The sequence below is a fragment of the Typopeltis vanoorti genome, chromosome 22, assembly GCF_054136105.1.
Source record: "Typopeltis vanoorti isolate ZY-2024b chromosome 22, IOZ_Tvanoo_1.0, whole genome shotgun sequence".
Classification (NCBI taxonomy): domain Eukaryota; kingdom Metazoa; phylum Arthropoda; class Arachnida; order Uropygi; family Thelyphonidae; genus Typopeltis; species Typopeltis vanoorti.
The window spans coordinates 58,951,542-58,971,764 of record NC_143570.1 but is presented as its reverse complement, the minus strand read 5'-3'; the positions used below and the strand labels follow the sequence as shown (position 1 = coordinate 58,971,764).

The window sequence follows — 20,223 nt, the reverse complement described above, 5'->3', positions numbered from 1 at the left end:
CAAGCAAGTGTGGGTATACTATACTTAAATGCCCACACAAGTGTGGGCATTTAAGAGACTATGTGGACATTTAAGAGACTGTTGTTTAAACTTTTATTATAATCATGATCATCATTGAAGGAGTAATATTGTGACATTGTCACAATATCACTCCTTCTCCTCCTAACCACCATTCTGTTAATCTATCCTCATATTCTGGAGACCTGACACCATCTCGGTCACACCCCATAATCTTAGTAGCTTTGGCAACTAAGGTTATGAGGTCTGATTCTTCTCTGGTACCTTTCCAAAACATTCATTAACAGCCTCATTCCATTAATAACCAAGCAAGTAAATCTACCCTTGGTAATCCATATGAAACCTAATCACAGTGTGTATATACAATGGAACTACAATTTCTGCACTTCTTCATATCATTGTTTTAATTAATGCTATAACTATTCTTTCAGTGTTTCTAAATTTTTGACCATTGATCACCATCGCTCCATATTTGTTATCTCCTCTACCCCCTTCCAAGTATCTACACCATCCTTTTCTTGTCCTCCAAATTTCAAAACTTTGCACTGTGCAACAATGCAAAGTTTTGAAATTACACGCTGCCCACTCAGTATATTCAAATTTTCCTGTAAAACACGAATCTGCCTCCACTCCTCAAATTTTCTTCCAGCTTTGCATCGTCTGGAGACAACTGCACTTTCCTAACCACCATTCTCTCTCTCTCGTAAGTTAAGTCACTGTCCTGAAAGAGATCTCTGTGGCACACTACTGGTGATTTGTCTCTTCCAGAATATTTGTAATTCCCCTTGCACAACTTGCTGATACTTGTCTATCCAACTGATTAATTTGTTATCTGGCACCCCATCTAACCCAGTTAAAGTAAACAACTTATGCGGAATTTATCAAATACCATTCAAAATTTAGATATTCTACTTGTATATGCATTTTCTTTGTCCAATACATTTGTCATCTTGTTGCAATACATAAAGTAGATTATCAAAGCAAAAACTCCCTTCAATAAACTCATGTGAACAACCATTTTAGAGAATCCTCATGCTATCAACCCATTTCTGGAACAAAGTCCTTTCTGCCACGTTAACCACAACTCCAGCTACAGAGATTAGCCTGTAATTTGAAGTCTCAAGTCGTCTTATCACTCACTTTATGAAGTGGAACAATTTTATTCTATTTCTGCTCATTTGGTACTTGTCACATTATAAGGCCCTTGATAAAGAATTGTCACCACCACAAACTCATTAAATATCCCCTAAAAACATGCAGTAATATTATTGAGTATTCCTCATATACTCCCTACGTCTGAACTACTGCATGCAGTAGTTCAGATGCGACCTTATTAAAGCCTTATAAAGGAAAACAATAACCTTCCTATCCTTGCTAGCCAATATATTCTTCAACAATGTAATCTGATATGCTCTTTTGGCTACCCTTTGCAATATGCCCTCTAAACTTCAACTCCCTGTCCACAGTTACTCCTAGCCCCATCAATTGCCTGTTCAGTTCAGTTCCATCAATGTAGTATACCTTATGATCTCTTTTTGCCAAAAGCAAGATCATCTTACACTTGGTTATGTTAAACTGGTAGCCATTTACCTTAGCTCATACTGTCAGTCTATTTAAGTCATCCTGCAGGGTCTCTACATCAACAAACAGCTGAATATCTCCCATAAAATCATTTTCTATATTATTTATGTGCAAATTAAGCAACAAAGGAGCAAGTACAAAGCCCTGTGGTATTAGTGACCTGCCTTTTCCTGGACTCAACTCCTCCATAAACTACTCTTTGATATTTGTCCATCAGCCACCTTCTAATCCAAATAGCCAGTTTCATATCCATTCCTTTTTTGCTCCAATTTATTCAACATAATTCTGTGTGGAATCCTGTTAGAATGCCTTTGCAAAATCCAGCAGTATCACTGAGCAGCCATTTCCTTTGTACAACTCCATTGTCACTTTATTATAAAAAGTAAGCAGATTATTAAGACCTACCTTTCAAAAAACAAAATTATGTTGTCCCCTATAAAGTATCATATTCCTGTTCACCCAGCCCTAAATTTTGTCTTTTACCAGTTCCTCCAATACCTTAGCCACCACTCCTGAGATACTGATTGCCCTATAATTTGCTAGTTGCTCTATAATTAATACTGCCTAGTTGCCCTATAATTAGTACTGTCATCTTGGAGCTTCCTTTATACAGTTTATTTTGTCCTCTTTTCACTCCACTGGCACTTTTCCAGTACAGTGGCTTAAACAGCTTGTTTAGAGGAGCTGATAATTCCCTTGCACATTCTTGTAATTATATCCTACCTTATTAATGCAATTTATCATCAAGGGAGTCACCCTTCCTTCCAACCCTTGCTATCCTTATTTAAAACCATACTCCTCCATATTTCCTCCTGTCAGGATATGCTTCGCTTATTGCAACAGATTTCAAGCTTAAGCCACTGCAACAATTTTAATCCATTTGTTTCTATGACCTGTGGTATCTGTAAACAAAAGCTGTAGTTGATATTACCACAAACCCTATCATTATTTGGATACCTGAGCCAACCGACTCTTATATTCACCATTCTTTTATGCATATTTACTGTTCTGTCTGTTCTCTCCATCGCTCCCATTTCCCCAGTAATGGTAATCCCATACAGAAGAGATTATTCAAACTTAAAGTACATTAATACCGTGGATGGAGAGAAAGAAGAAATTTGTGAACATTGGATTTAAAGACCTGTAGATTATATCCTTTAGGAAATATATAAGTGGAAAAGACAGTTCCAAAGGACCAATAGAAAGAATGAATGCAGAGGAAGATAAATTTGTCATGCAAGTTTGGAGTTGAAGTGTGTCAAATAGCTGATGCACTTGTTTTAACAGATTTAGAAGGGGTATTATCGATGCCAATTCTGATAAATAGTGACCATAGAAATATTTGTAGAAAATGCAATCAAGCAGAAACTGAGCATCCATGTGAAAGGGTGGAGTGAATTCATGAGAGAAGGATCATTAATCAACCTAACTGCTTTCCTCTGTATTATCAAGCATTTTTAGGACACTCATAGGGGCACTACTCGAAATGTAAAAAAAAGTATTCTATGATTGGACTGGTTTATGATTTGTATAGAGCTATTAGTAAAATTGAGTTTAAAAGTAACCAAACACCCTGAGAGAGAGCTTTATTTTATAAAAGAGAGAGCTTTATTTTTTTCATGCTGTGGAGTAGTTTCATCTTGTGTAAAGATTTGAGCATTTTCAAGAGAAAGACTGGAAGAAAAGGTTTGTTTGTTTGTTTTCCCCAAGAAATAAAACAAGATTATTAGAACCACACTGAAGAATGGTTTGAAAATCACAATTTAGGATTGTTGATAATCTGGAAGTTTTAGTGATTTGTATAGTGCAAGGTTTATGCAATGAAAAAAGAAGAGTGCAGTGTACTGTCATCAGCAAGACTATGTATTGGAAGAAAGTAGGTGAAGGAAGAGAGCATTATGGAGCCAGAATTAGATACAAAGTTTTAGGATAAAATTCCACTCATCATAAGTAATGCATGTCCAGACAGAAAGCATTGACCACCCAATTACAGAGATAGACCATATGATGGAAGTTTACTTAATACGCCTTATTCAAAATCATTTAAATTCCTTCAGACTTCACTGTGCCATTTGTCTAAAAGCTGATGATATAAAAAAGAGGGTCCATGTTGATCTACAGCAGCAGAATCCATACTAGTAATCAAAGTGACATAGAATTTTAATGTCGATGGCTTCTCCATTATTTTAGAAAGAATTAAAATGAGTGAAATTGGACAGTAATTTCATGATTTATTACTCTTTCCAGTAATGGACTGAATATAGGCTAATTTCTAGACTGCTGGGGATACCCATGGACTAGATGAGAATGAAAAAGCAATATAAAACACCAGTCAACTCTGCAGCAAAACTTTTAGAACAATTACACAAATAGCATTAGAATGGAGATTTTGAGGCATTTTCAGTTGGACAAGATTCTCCTTGAATTAGTCGCATATTACTCTCCTCTCCCTGTCAGTTCTCAATCACTTCTTCACTTTCACATATTTCACTCTCCTACTCTTTTACATCCCTCTTTCATCTCTCTCTCTCTCTCTATCTATCTATCTATCTATCTATCTCAAGACAGAAATATGTACCAATTAGTGATCAAAATTGTCTTAAGGAGAGGTAGTTATCATAGAATAACTGACAGGTTACTTATGATCAAAACAATGAAAGCTGTAGTAGAGTGAATAGATTATTGGGAATCTGTTTATGTACCTAAGGTCTTTCATATACTTTTGCATTTCTGTTTGTTATAAGTTCTTGAGATTTGGCAATCAAATCTAGAAATCTGCACCCAGTGGCCTAAAACATGTACATCCTGCAAGTCATAACTTCTTCTGCTTAACATTTTTACTAGTACTGTTAAAATGTGTCTTGTTATAGTTGCAGAAAGATTTCCATTAATATGAGATCTTTCAGCTAGAAAGAGAAGGCATCCTGATAGGGCCAGCCTTAAGTTGATTGGACCCAACTGGGGCCCCAAAGTAAGAAATTTTAAATTTGATAACATTTTGGAAGATTTTGGAGCAAAAAAAAGTTTATAATAAGTTTCCCTTTTTGTAAGAGTATAATCAAGAAATATGATGTCATTTTAATATTTTTAATAGCATATATTCCCAGTACTTAATTATCTTAAATTAGGGATCCCCACCTAAATGATCCCAAATGGAGACTGCATCCTTGTCTCTTTAAAATGGTTTCAATGATTAAATATTTTGAGTAATTATAATTCATTCATGAAATTAGGATCATCTTTAAATAAGTTATTGCTTTAAGAATGTTATTGAATTCTGAGAAATCCAGTCTTCATTACTCTGTAAGATTAATTTTATATGAGGAAATACTGAATTTTAAACAGTTATACTGTATTAGATTTCTTCATATAACATTATTTAAGACAAAGAAACATTTTGTGTTATTTTTTTTATCTTGAATTGTTTCATTATATTTAAAGAAAACTACAGTGAGTTAAATGAGTTCAATCCCCTTGGTTTTCTTGGGGAGGGGGGGCAACTGTTTGGAATAACTGCATTAAGATAAAGCACTGGTGCAATAATTGGAATAACTGATTTTTGGATATTAGTTAAAGATTGGAAGGGGGCTGATGTCATGTAACACACTGTATTACTTGCATAAATAATTTTACAGAACTGTTATTTTCCTCAAATTAGTTATATCTGAGTCTTTAAAAATAATTACTTTCATTTTATTTTATTAGGAAGACAGTAGTAAGGCAGCAGCAGAATTTATGTGTATCCTTGTGGAGTTAGTATTTACAATGAAAGAGAGACTAGCTGATATCAATGAAAATTCCTACAATAATTTTATGTTAAGAGTAGGTAAGAAAGTGAAATTACAGGCATTGTAATATGGCACTATGAAGATAATCAGTAGAATATTATGAGCCGATGCTAAAATTCAGATAGGTTATTGCAAACCAGAAATTATAAAAATGCAATTATAAAAAATAGAAAATTATATTCTGTACAATCAGAAGCATAATTATGTTTAAGTGATAGGAAAATTCTTAAAATATACTCCTATCTGTAGTTTGGCATTTTACATTAGTCTATGATTTTCTTGGAGTGATGTCTTTTTCAAAGAAAAATTTCTAGTTAGAACTCATCTCTAATCGAAAGAGACTTAGAGATCTGATGAACTTAACAATCGATGGTAAGAATGTTGAAAGTGATATGAATTTGGCAGAAGTTGAAAACACAATGCAGTTAATGGCATGGCGGCAAGTGGCATTCACAGCAAACAACCATGTATGGCTGGCAATAAAATTGAGAGAGAGAGAATGAGAGCAAAAAAATTATGCAAGATTTGAAAGCCGAGTTGGTTAAGATGAGGCACGAGATGAAACAGATGCATAGTGAAATGAAGAGAATTCGAGATATGTATGAAAGAGGTAAGGAAAGACCTGCGAGTGGCAGTGTATGGGAGATTTGATTATTAGAGGTGTGGTAAACAAGAAAATGCACAAGGTTTGTTTTCCTTGAGGTAAAATAAATAGTGATTGAGGTGTTAGATATGAACAGTAAGCAAGCAAAAGAGTTGGTAGTGGTAATAGGGACAAATTATTTGACCAGGAACAAGGAACACATAAGATTGGATACCAGGAGGCTGTTGAGAAGGTGAGAGGATAACAGTGTGATAGGAAAGGTGGTCAGTGTGTTGCCCAGGTATGACAATGATGAATTGAGGTGGAGAGCGAAGATTGTGAATGATGTGTTAGCAGAAATGTGTGAGGATAGTGCAGTTTGTTAATGTGTGGAATGAGTTTGAAGGATGAATTGAACTGTATAAGAGTGATGGGCTGCATTTGAATGGTTTTAGTGTGAATCATTTAGAGAGACTGCTGAGAATGAATTTGATCAAGTAAGAAGTGACGTGAAAGAGTGGGAGAGTAAGGAAGGAGAAATTAAAGTGGTGGTTATGAATGAAGAAGTGGATAGCATGAGTGTAGAGAATGAGAGAACAAGTGTGCAAGGCAAACAGGAAAACAGGGTAGACAGTGGGAACACAGTGTGAAAAAGGTTGATGCCCCATGAATGCATGTGTACACAAAAAGGGAAGGGGATGACCTGGGATGAAGGGAAAGCAGTTGGATTTGAAGAAAGTTCTAAGATGAATAAGGAAAAAAAGAAATAGCTTGAGTTAAGTATGGAAAAGTCGCATCTAATAAGTGTAAGCTGACCATACGTACCATTTTTTTTTTCCATATTTCCCAGCTGTCTTGTTGTTTTAATAAAAATGTCAATTTTGTCCCATTTTTAATAAAAACTATAAATATACTTTAATATTGGTCAATCATAAATTATTATTCATAACCTATAATCGTATATCAATATCATGGAGACTAGCAATTTGTATAACCATGTTGGCAACACTTGCGCATCTCAGACGCGCCGTCTGTTACGCTGTAATGTTAGTTTTTTTTTTTTTTTTGCCTGTAAGCTAACTGGGCTTTGTTATTCAATGCAGGCAGTTTAAATTTCATATTTTTTAAAGTTTTATTTTTTAAAACTTTAAAAAATAAAGCTTTAAGTCTATCCTTGCAATGTCAAAGAGGTGAAACTGTATTTTTAATGATGATCTCAAGAAAGAATTCAAATTTATTAAACTGGACGACTTGTGTAGTGATGGAACAAAAGTGGTATGCCAACATTGTAATGCCATTTTTCCATTGCTCATGGAGGTAGAAGCGACATCAACCAACATTTACATAGCCAGAAACATAAGGATGCTGAAAAGACTCTGGCTTCAGTTAAAAACATTAGCTCGTTTATGGCGAGACGTGATAGTGATAGTGAAAAAGATAAAATTGCAGCAAGTTAAGCTCATGTTGTTTATCATACTGTATGTCACGGCCAAAGTTTTCGTGTAAATGACTGCTAGTCATCAATCAGCAGTGATAAAATTTATCACTGCTTATTTGATAAATAAAGCATTGATAAATTTTATTTATTGATAAATAAAATTTATTTTATTTGATAAATATTGATAAATAAAATTTATGAACCACAATTTTCTTCAGCACGTACCAAATCAGAACCAATAATTACCAACGTTTTATCACCAAACATAATGGGCAAAGTAATGCAGTACTTTTTTTATCGTCTTTTTCATGAATACAGAATATTACGTAACCTCCATCCCGTTTTTGTCTCAAGGAAATATGGTCAGCCTAAATAAGTGGTATCAATGAAACTTGCTATAGATCCAGGAATGAACAGTTATGTTTATATACAAATGCTAGAAGTGTAAGAAGCAAAGCAAATGAAATGGTTGCATTGATTCTGTTCACCCAAAAATTGTTGGAATAAGTAAGACATGGTTGGATGAGGAGGATATCCTGACAGGAATAGAGATGGAAGGGTATGATGTGTTTTGTGAAGATAGAAAGAGTAAAAAGGGAGGGGAAGTGCTATTGATGATAGAGAAAGAGTTATGTCCATAAAAGATAGAGATGCAAGAGGGAAATAGTCACAATGGTTTTGAGGAAGTATGGTGTGAGATAGAGGTGAATAGAATGAAATACTTAGTCGAATGTTATAGACTGGTAATGTGGATGGTAGTGACCATGAAATGTATAATCAAATTAGCCAAGCAAATAGGAAATGGGTTATTATTATGGGAGATTTTAATTACAGCAATATAGACTGGGATGATGAGATAGCAACTAGAAGTAAATAAAATGAGTTTCTCGAGTTTTTGAGGAACAATTACCTCAAGCAGTATCCAACAGAGGGCACACAAGGATTGAGGATCTTGGATTTGATCATCTTATCAGAGGATGTTATTATAAATGAGGTATCAAATCACCCTCCAGTTGATGAGAGTGAGCATTATGTGATTACCTGGATGATTGCCAGCAGTGCAGTGCGAGGACCTCTGTGAGGAAAGGTACATATGGAACCACAAGGCTGGTGATTATGATAAGCTCAAGAGACAGCTTGCAGGTGTAGCATGGAATGAGGAGTTGGGTAGAAAGGAGATCAGTGCTGCTTGGGTGATATTCAAGAACTATCTAATAGAAGCAATGTCTAAATGTATTCCATGGATCAGAAAGTTAAATAAGGTGGGTGTGAAATGGATGAATGAAGAGATTAAGCATGTGATACAGAGGAAAATGACATTATGGAGGCAACATAAGAGGAGTGGTAATAATCAATTCCATGAGGATTGCATAAAACAGGCAAGGAGAGTAACTTGGTAAGGGTAGCAAAAGTGAAGTATGAGCAGCATTTAGCTAATGAAGCCAAAAAGAATCCTAGGAAGTTCTTTTGATATGATGTAGCCAGCAAAAAAAAAAAAAAAAAAGCTTATGGAAGGATGACAATGATTGGAGAAAAGGGTATAAGAACAACTACTGCAGAAGATATAGTTGAGATATTTAATGAGCAGTTCATAAAGGTCTTTCATTCTTGTAAATGTGACATCATGGAGAGTTTGAGAGCAATTGATGAGGAGGAGAGACTAACTGTAAGTGATCAAGATGTATATGGGAAATTGAGCAAACTTGATATTAATAAGGCAGTGGGACTTAATAATATATCACTACGTATTTTGAAGGAATGTGCCAGGGAGTTGGCATCTGCCTTGACATAATTGTTTAATATGAGTCTTACATTGAGTCGAGTTCCAAAGGAGGAAAGAAGGCAAGATTGTGCTACTTCATAAGGAGATGACAGAACTCAAGCATCAAATTATAGGCCTATCTCTGTGTCATTTGTTGTGGTTAAAGTGTTGGAGAGGCTTATTGAGAATCAGGATCCAGAAATGGGTTGATAACAGTGGTATTATCTTTCTGGACAGCATGGATTTGCTAAAGGGAGGTCATGTTTTAGTAATCTACTTATTACAATAAGGTAACTGTTCCATTGGATGGAACAGTTACCTTATTGTAACTGTTCCATAGATTACTAAAAGTAGATTACTACACACAGTAGTATACTTAGATTTTGCAAAGCCTTTTTATAGATTAATGCATTATAAGTTGATAGTCAAACTATCAACTTATTGGGTTGGATATTTGACTAGTGCATTGGATCAGAGTTCGGCTGTCTGATAGGTATCAGCAAATTATGTATGTGGAAGCAATATCCCAGAAGAGGAAAGTCACTAGTGGCATGCCTCTGGGATCTGTTTCAGGGCCATTGCTGTTTAACCTGTATGCTAATGATATTGGGGAAGATTTGGAAAGGGATATTCAGTTGTTTTTAGATGATGCAAAGTTGGGACGAAGAATGTTCTGGCCTTACAAGAAGGCTTAAATAGATTGAGTGAATGGGTACGATTGTAGGGATGTCAGTTCAATGTTGCAAAATGTAATGTTTAAAATTTGGGAAACAAAGATGGGATGTAGAATTTATATTGCTGGAATATATTGTTGGAAGTGGAGGAAATAAGAGATCTTGGGGTGATGATGGATAAGGATCTAAAATTTAGAGGACACGTTGCCAAAATTGGGAGGACAACATAAATTCCGGGAATGATGCAGAGGACACAGACTTGTGAAGTAAGGAGATTCTGCTTCCATTGTATAAGGTCTTGATTAGGTACATATGGACTACTATGCACAGATTTGGTCACCTGGTTTTGGAAAGCACAAAGAGATGTTAGTAAGGGTCCAGAGGTAATTGACTAAGGTAGTTTTTGATCTCTGGAATGTTGAATATGAAGACAGGTTGAGCAGATACAATTTACAGTCTAGTGGATAGGAAGAGAGGGGGATGATATGATAGAGATGTACAAGTTGGTAAGGGATTGCTATAGGATAACCATTGAAGAGGTTTTTCATAAAATGTTGAGAGATTAGGGAAGAACAAGTTGTCATCCTTGGAAGTATAATGAGCATGTGAGCAAGGGAGTGAAGCAGGTTTTTTGCATGGAGAGTTGTAAATCATTGGAATGCATTGCCTGAGAGCATGGTGTCTGCAGGGAATTTGAATGTGTTTAAGGCAAGGTATGATGAGCTGTATGTATGACAGAGACTTCCTAAATTAGTCTCACTCCATGGAGTTTTAGGATAATAATAGCATTCTTGGTTCCATTAAATTGTTTATGAAAAAAAGTATGGTACATAAAAAATGTCTGCAAACAAATATTTTACACCAGCAGCAAGCAAAATCTGGCCCACAGGTGAAATCCTGTTCAGCCTGTAGAAAGATTAGCACATTTTGTGCTTTGAAGATGAGATCTACTGCTTTGTACCTGCTTGTCTTTGCAGCCAGCATGGTTGGCTGAGTTTGGCATGTTAGCATATATCCTCTCTCTCTCCAACCAACAGTTCGTGGGTTCGAATCCTGCTGTGGGCATAGATGTTTTTGTGATTGTCTTACCTTGTGTACTCCTATAATGTTTGATATGGTGCAGTATAACCTTTGCTGTCCTTGCACCATTAAAACCATAAATCATCTGCCTCTTTGCTTTTCTTACTATTTCAGAAATTAATGTTGTTTGTCAAGGATCAATTTGCATATGCATTATAAAAAATAAAATAAAACTAGACAGTAAATAATTTTCTTTAAAAAAGAAATAAAAATGTTTTATTTAACATGCTTCAAAATGTAACTTCCATCTCTTCCTGACATATATCACATATTTGGAAATCTTATGCTCCTCAGACATCTGAATAAAAGAGTAGATATAAGTTGGTGTAAGTTGGGCATAGCAATTTTTGCAAAAGAGACTAGAAAAATTTATCAGACTACACATTCAGTTACATATGGAGTGATTTTCTGTAACAGGTTCTGAAGATTAGATGCATGCATCTAGTTGACAGCAGTTTTTCTTGCTAGCAAAATTTTTGTAACAGACAATATCAAAAAGTTTTAGCATGTCATTAACATCAAAAAAATTTGCTATGTAGCAAGATATGATAGTCAGTTCATCCTTTTTTTATCAATCTGCCTGGAAAAGGTCAGAAAATCTACACCACATTTTAGTTGTGGCTATGGGTGGATGATCCAATAACTCCTGCTCTGAAAACCAGATATGGAACTTTATCCTAGCTATTTCCAGCCTCCAATAAGTAGGGCAGTTGTTTCGCACCTGACAATGAACACCATGTAAAGAGTTCATGAATGAATGAATGACATGATATGAATAACAACAATAGAATTTGAAGTCAGAGCCTGCAGAACAGAGAATGGAAATATATTCGCCTTGGCTGTGCAAGTCCATATTTTTGTGCTGTCTTGTAAATTATATCCATAAATAAAAGTTGAATGCTTATAATAATAGTAATAATTTTATTTACCAAATGAATGATAAAAATTGAGGTTTATAAACACACTCAACATTGGATATTATTATTATTATTCCGGATACCTCCAAGGAGAGTCCGAAGACTCATTATGGGAGGACATCTACAACTGTCTCTACACCTAACCTCTACTACGAATCATCTCCATCAACGCCATCTACTGCCCACCTCCAACACCACCACAACTAGTAATTTTTGTCTGTAAATTGCGTGTGTTCTGAAGGGCCGATTTGTATGTATGCGGGATAAAAAAACCCGAGTTTCCAGGAGAAAAAACCATGCTACCTCCGTATGAGATCGGCTAACTCGCCTTCGATTGAAATCGACCAGATAAAGATTCCTCCCGTCGTGACGAGAATCAAACTTAGGCCTATTCCAATCAAAGGGCGCAATGTACCGTCGTTCTTCCAATTGCGCTACAGAGGCGCTCAATGTAGAATATATGTAGAAAACTGAAAAGGTATCTGAAATCTAATGCACACATCCTCAGTTTTGCTATTTTTCCAAAAGACTTTAATCCATAAACTTCATATGGGTATAACAATTTGCTATGGATTATTAAGTCAGAATTCTTGCACTTCAGATATAAAGAACATCTACTGCTATCAGTAATTTTTATCCACACACTGTTGGAGTCAAAAGAGCATCACTTATGTTGAGGTCAAACTGGCATGCTGAGAGAAATGTATTACCATGCAAGTTGGATGTTAGCTCAGCCTTTCCTTTTTTGTTACATGGTGATCAGCATTCAATATGGAAAACTTTAAGGGTAATTAAGAATAAATCAGTTTATTTCATGTTAAAGTTTTTGCTCCAACAAAGTAGCATTCTCCATAATGAATGCTAGCTTAAATCCAAAGGCCTAATACTGGTGAAACCTCTAGTTTTTCTTATTGTATTTATTTATTTATCAAATGATGCAATATGAAGTGATAAGAAACAGGTGTAGCTATTACATATGGATAAAAAAAAAAGGGCATAATAGATTTAACAGATTCTGAATCTATTGATGTTAAGCTCCTTTGATGTTAAACTTTCAGGTTTAATATCAAAGAAACCCTCATAATTTTCTAGATAAAAATATGCTGGTTACTCACTAGTGATATGTTAATAGTCTGGACTAAATTGTCCCTATCATAGTATGGAGAGTTGATCCATTTCCATTTCTAGAACATCTGTTTGCATGTCATTTCTTGTCCTGATCCAATCAAGTGTAAGATACAAATGATGTGGAAAGTTAAAGCCTGGTTTGGATCAGGAATAACGACATGTAAGTCAAATGTGTTCATCCAGTAAAGTTTGAAGGCTGCTGTGGTATCAACAGTCTCATGCAACATTTGCACTGGAGTTTTCACACCATATCATCTAGACCGAGGTCTCTGAACAATATGCGAGAGAATGTCTTCATGTATGAGGAAATCACTGTTTTCAGTAATTTTATACCACAGGTTGCCCTAAGCCCTTTCAACTGAGGAGAAGGAGAAGCAGTATTACCAAGAATTGGTGTTGATCTTATTTTGGAGATGGATTTCATGAACATCAACCAATGAGGTATGAGCACTGTTAATTAACACTGTGGCACAGCATTCTGCTGTGAAATATACTAATGTGGTGTATAATATGCTAATAATAATACACTAAAGATGTGGTACATAATATGCTGGTATCTGCACCCTATTACAAGCCTGCTAGTTTCTGCAAGCTGTTCTTGCAAGATGTCAATGATATTTTAAGGTTCTGTCATATGTCACCATGCCATTTCTAAAATAGACATCAAGAGCATAATTTGGTTGGCTGTTATTTAAATAGAAAGCAAGATTTCAGTTTTATTCAAATTGGGTTGTTCCATTAAATAATGGCATAACTGTAAAGTAGTTGTCAAGATTTGATAACTCTTCTGTTAATGTATTCTCTGCAGCTTGAAAAGAGGTGCTCTGAGTTGCATTTGCATACACAAATTTCTGTGAACCAGCAGTGAGGATGTTATAATTGAAGAGACTAAAAAATAACAATGCAAGTTATTGCAGATCTTTGTTGAAGACTATTCCTGGAATTTACTTTTGGGATCGCTGCCATATACTTGATTCCAACCTGTATGACAGCATATTGTTTATAAGATTTAGCCATCTTGAAAGAAAGAGACATCCTCTAGGAATTTCAGGAGTAGACTCTCTCTCCAAACAGTATAAGCTCAGGAATGATCCACAGAAATAAGATTATATTTAGATATTTATCAAAACCATTTTCAGTATAGATAATAGAGGCCAACATATGATTACAGCAACTTTTATTACACCTCAATTGAGTCAGTTCTATTGCTTTTTATTATGGATGATTGAAGAAATCCTATTATTACAGCACTTTCAAGAAGGTTCAGTGTTTCTGGGTGTTGGCAGTGGTCTGGGTGTTGCCAGAATTCAAAAATAACTTTGGCTCAAAGATGTCATTATAATAGTTCAGCCATTTAATGACATCTTTGAGCCAAAGTTATTTTTGAATTCTGGCAAGATGCCTCAGCTCAGCTGCTTTCCCAGTTTTCAGAGAATTAATAGTTTGTACATGTTTTAGAGTTTTGAAAAAGAGGTTAGTTGACTCTAACCAATTCAAGGTCAAACAATTAATAGATCATTATATTTCTCTTGGACTTCAGTCTTAACTTCACCTCTCTTATAGCACATTTGTCACGTTTATAGTCGTTAGGAAAGCCATATATTTTACTTCATCATTAAGAGTGGTGGAATAACATTTTTTGAGTGCTGATGGAATAAAGTACTCTTATTAAAGATATTAGCTTTCTCTAATTCTTTAGAAAATGTTTAGCTTTCATCATTCTACTCAAGAATTTGTGGCTGGCCATTTAAACCAAATAAATTTGTCACACTGAACTTTGTTGCCAACTACAAATAATTTGTAGGAGATGCAAGTACTTTCAAATGAGAAGGGAACAGGAAATTTGGAGTACAAAGTAAGTATAGAGAAATTGAACTACCTCCAGAATTAATGACAGGCGTGGAAAATTTAATAATTTTTTTAGTGCAAAATTACTATATATTTTAGCCAAAAAAAAATAAAAATAAAATAGCATATTCACATGTACGTAATAGAAAAGTGATATTTCTTAAGAATGATAATGTTTTTTAATGAATGATAATTTTTAAACTGGTCCTAATACACACAGTGTATTATGTGTATTATGAAAGTGAATTTTCTTCACAACCAACAAAGACACACTGTGTGTGTGTGTGTACACACAGCATGGTTTTGTTGGAAATAAGAGATTCCAAATAATGTAATGAGAATGGTTCTGCAATATTTTTCTTTTAGCTTTGGTATTTATTTTTAATCCATGTGTAATAAAATTTTCCCTGAACTTTAGAGATTTTATGTTGTGATTGGTTTTTCTTGTGGTATAATAAACAGGCATTTTGTATATAGATTTCAAATATATGTAACACAAGTGTGAGAAACTGGAAATAAGGAGAAGGTACTGTATGGACGTTTGATGATATGAGATGTTACAAAATAAAGATTTATTGTTACATAGACCATATATTTACAATGTACTTAAGCTCTTAAAAATTGCCTACCGGTTTCACTAGTAACTGACCAGCTTTCTCAAGGCTTGCATAGTACAAAAAAGAGGTAAATGCAAAAAAGGTTTCAAAATACAAAGAACCGTTAGTACCTGTTAGGTAGCTAGGGTGACCCATTCGCTTGACATAACTACTCAGCATCATGAACACGCGTTACATGCAAACGCGTAATATGATTATTTGCGTACTGTAGCTCTGTTGAACTGAGGGAGTTAATTAGATTTTTCCAGATATCGTTCAGAATGGCCCCTTGATTTCTGTTTAGGTTACTTGCCGTACGTAGTACAACTGCCGCTTCTTTAAATACTCGATGCCTGTAATCCTCGTCTACGTAGGGCATGGAGCTGTTATTCCAGTCTATAGTGTGGTTCGAAGTTGAAAAGTGATGTGCCAATCCTGAGGTGATCATTCTGTTGTGATTAACATCGCCTATATGTTCTTTCTGTCTTATTTCCAGGCTTCTCGAAGTCTGTCCGATGTAGGAAAGACCGCACGTGCATGGAATATTATACACACCTGGATATTTATAAAATATCCAGGTGTGTATAATATGCCCTACGTAGACAAGGATTACAGGCATAGAGTATTTAAAGAAGCGGCAGTTGTACTACGTACGGGAAGTAACCTAAACAGAAATCAAGGGGCCATTCTGAACGATACCTGGAAAAATCTAACTCCCTCAGTTCAACAGAGCTTCAGTACGCAAATAATCATATTATGCGTTTGCATGTAACGCGTGTTCATGATGCTGAGTAGTTATGTCACGCGAACGGGTCACCCTAGCTACCTAACAGGTACTAACGGTTCTTTGTATTTTGAAACCTTTTTTTGCATTTACCTCTTTTTTGTACTATGCAAGCCTTGAGAAAGCTGGTCAGTTACTAGCGAAACCGGTAGGCAATTTGTAAGAGCTTAAGTATGTTGTAAATATATGGTCTATGTGACAATAAATCTTTATTTTGTAATACTTTATGACCAAAACATGTACAATTTAAATAGTCGATATGAGATGTTCTTAATGAGAAAGTGAAGAAAGCTTGTTCCTCAGGTGCAGAGATCAAAGAAGTTAGAAGCTGTTAGATTGCAGAAGGGAGAAGTGAAACAGGTTCTTATTTTCACAGGAACAAATAATTTGAAAGGGGAGAAATATGCAGTGAGAGAGGATATGAAAGAGTTGTTGAAAAAAAAACAAAAATAAAGAGTAAGAAAGTAAACATTGTGAGTCTTGATGCCTTAATATGATAGGACAGAGAAAGACCATGATTGCTAAATAAGTCAGTGAGCAGATTGTGTAGCAGGAAACAAATATATGCATACATATATACAGTTTATATATGTATGAAGTGAATTTGCAAAACCAGGCAAACTAGAGATATTGAGAGGGGATACAATCAAGCATGGGTCTGATCATCCCGGGGATAAATGAGTGTGTACAGAAATTATTATGCAATGCTGAATTATGATTTCGCAGGTTTCAGATTTTAATGGGTTCATGATTACACATGGGAAACTGTGGGTCCAAGTGGATGTTGAAATGCATGTACATGAATGCCAGAAGTATCAGAAATAATGGAGAGGAGTTTTTTTTTTTTTTGCATTGGTCAGCTTGACTTGGTCAAAAATTATAGGCATCAATGAGTTGTGGTTGACAGAGTATGATAAAGTTATGGGGACAGAATGTAAAGGGTATTGTATTTTCATGGAGGATAGAGGGAACAGGACAGGAAGTTTAACTTCTAAAAAACTACAACCAACAGAATTAGAAGTTAAACAAGACTTTAGGTCTAGGGGAGGTGGTTCATTTGTGGCTGTCCAGTGCAAGATAAATGCCACTACAACAAAATGTGGTGTGTCCACAGAAAAATGTAGATGCCATGCATTGTAAGATTAGCATAGTAAGTGCAGACTGAGCAATGACATGGATTAGAAGGAGGAAAGTGGGTATGGCCAGATGGAAGTGACATTTTCATAGTTGCCAAAGGATAATTACCAGACAAAACCAGTTATAGAGAGTACCTGGAGGTTAAGAGTGCTGGATCTGGTATTAGCATCATAAAATATATCCATCCAAGGTAGACACTCGGCCTCCAAATGGATAGTAACCATTCAGTCTTCTTCTGAGAAGTTTCTACACATTTGGAATTCTCTGTCAAGAAAGGGTTTATGTTGAACTATAAAGTTGGTAATTATAACAGACTTATGAGGCATCTTAGTGGAGTGCTATGACAAGCAAAGAATGTCAGTACTGCATGTGAAGTGGTTAGAGATTGCTTGAGATGCTAAGCAGTATCAGACTGCATGCCCACAGAGAGGAGAAAATACTAAATTACGGGTTAAGTGAATGAGTAGAGATATAAAGCAAGAGCTGCAAAAAAGAGAGAGAGAAAAAAAAACATTGGGGAGGGAATATAAAGAAAAAAGTGATCAGCATACTCATAAGGAATACAAAGTTCAAGCAAGAAGGGTGACTAGTATGGTACAAAAGGCCAAATCAGATTGAGAGAAAATTAGCTAAGCAGGCAAAAGTAAATCCATAAGGGTTTTTTTTTTATATAAACAAAGAGAAAAAATAACTATGATATAATGAATTTTAATCAATGCCAATTGTAGGAAGGTGACAGAAGCAAAAGAAACTGTTGAGTTATTGAATGATCACTTTGCAAAGGTTTATCATCCAGATGATGGAGATTTGCAGTTGCTAATGTGGCAAAGATGCATATCAAAATTGAGGTAGATGAACAGGTGTTCAGCCGATCGAAATATATCAATGTGAACACAGAAGTAGGACTGGATGGCATGTCAGCCCGAGTACATGAATGTGCAAGAGATTTGGTATTAGCTCTGACACTTTGGTATCAGATTTAGGCTCTGATACTTTGGTATTGGCTACCCTGAAAGGGTTCCAGGGGAGTGGAAAGATGGTAAGATAGTTCCATTGCATAAAAGTGGCTCAAAGACAGAAGTAGTAAATTACAGACCAATTAGTATTGCTAGAGTGGTAGTTAGTACTGAAAAAGTTTGTTCAAGGTAAAATCCAACAGTTGGTGGATAGGGATGTGATACTCAATGGTAGGCAGCACAGTTTTGAAAAGGGTAGATTCTGTCTTTGTAATTTATTCATATTTTATAATAAAGTGACATCAGAGTTGGATAAAGAAAATGGCTACACCATGATACCACTGGACTTTGTAAGTGTATTTGGCAGACACCAGGAGGCACACAGAGTAGTTTATGGCAAGGTCGAATCTAAGAGAATGAGGGTTGACTAGTGGAATAGCACTAAGGCCACTACTCTTTGATTTGTATATGAATGATATAAGGACAGAGTTAAGGGGAGATATTCAGTTTGCTAATGATGCAAAACTAGAGAGGGCAACAGTTCATAAAGGTAATGTAGGTATCCTGTAGGATGATTTAAATAAATTATCATTATCAGCAAAGGGTAATGATTATCAATTTAATGCTGCAAAATGTAAAGTTATACAGTACACTTCAGGTTAAATGGTTACATACTGTGTATCATGTTGATGGTACTAGATTGCAGGAAACTGATGAGGCTAGGGATTTGAGGATAATGGTGGAGAGAAAGTTGAAAATTATAGGGCATATCGCAAAAGTGGGTAAATTAGCTGAAAGGATTAGGATGTTAAAAAATACTAACTAGTAAAGATAGGGAAGTTCTATCCCACTTTATAAGGTTATGATTCTGCTGCATTTTGATTACTGTGCACAGATTTGATCACCTGGGTTTCTTGGCATTACTGGAGGTGGTAGAAAGGTTAGAGATGAGTGACCAAGCTGGTGAAAGGTCTGTAGAATGCTTTCTATGATGATATGTTGGTTTCAATGTTTAGTTGATAGGCAGAAAAGAGAGGACATGATAAAAACTTAAGATATTAAAGGGGTTTTATAACATTGACACAGGAAATTTTTCTACGTATGACAAATAGAGAACTAGGGGTCATCCGTGGAAGTTGTGTAAGTGTGTAGTTAGTAAGGGAGCATAGTGCATAAGTGGAATGGATTGCCAGAATTAATTGCAAGTACCCTGACAGTGAATGAGTTTAAGAAGAGGTATGATAGGTTTAGTGTGGGTCTCCCGTGATGAGTCTACAGACTCCATGTAGTCTGTAGACTTATATAAAGTCCTTATAATAATAATAATAAAAGAATAAATAATATGTTCTTTGACCATAATACACAAAATGACATGGGAGAAGACAAAAGAGCAGAAATCTGTAATTGAATACATTATAATTAATAGAAAAATTACTGATGTAAGACTTTACATCACTCAATATAGGAAGTGACCATAAGTTAGAACTTGGAAAAATAAAAGTGGCATAGACATCAAAGGCGGGGGGGGGGGGGGGACAGAAAAAACAACAAACAAAATATAAGATAGAATTACTCCAGGCAGAGAGCATATGAGGACTATACCAGAAATCGCTGTTAGTTAAACTAGAGACAGTAGAATCAAAATTGACAGCCTTTAAAGCACATAAAGCAGCAAAAAGGGTGAAAAAAAATAGTATAAAAACTAATCAAAGACAGCCATCATAAAGAAGAGATGAAAATCAGTAAAAGAAAAGTAAATCACATTTCACAGATATCTACAAGACAAATCAAATACTGCAATGTATGAAAAACATATGGAGGAGAAACAATTTGCAAAAGAACTATTATATTCTAAATACAGTATAAAGTGAAAAAAAAATACAAAGATTTGGTCTAAAGCAGATGACTAATGAAATCAAACAGGAACTGCATA

General features: G+C 35.3%; 1 protein-coding gene across 1 annotated transcript in view; it reads left to right on the top strand.

Moving 5' to 3' along the window:
- Positions 1-20,223, top strand: part of LOC150094441 (adenylate cyclase type 1-like) — a 619,545-nt gene that overhangs the window by 556,887 nt on the left and 42,435 nt on the right. Inside the window, exon 19 of the mRNA XM_090412469.1 lies at positions 5,305-5,425. Within this exon, the coding sequence (XP_090268595.1) occupies positions 5,305-5,425 (121 nt within the window). The remainder of the gene's footprint in view (positions 1-5,304; positions 5,426-20,223) is intronic.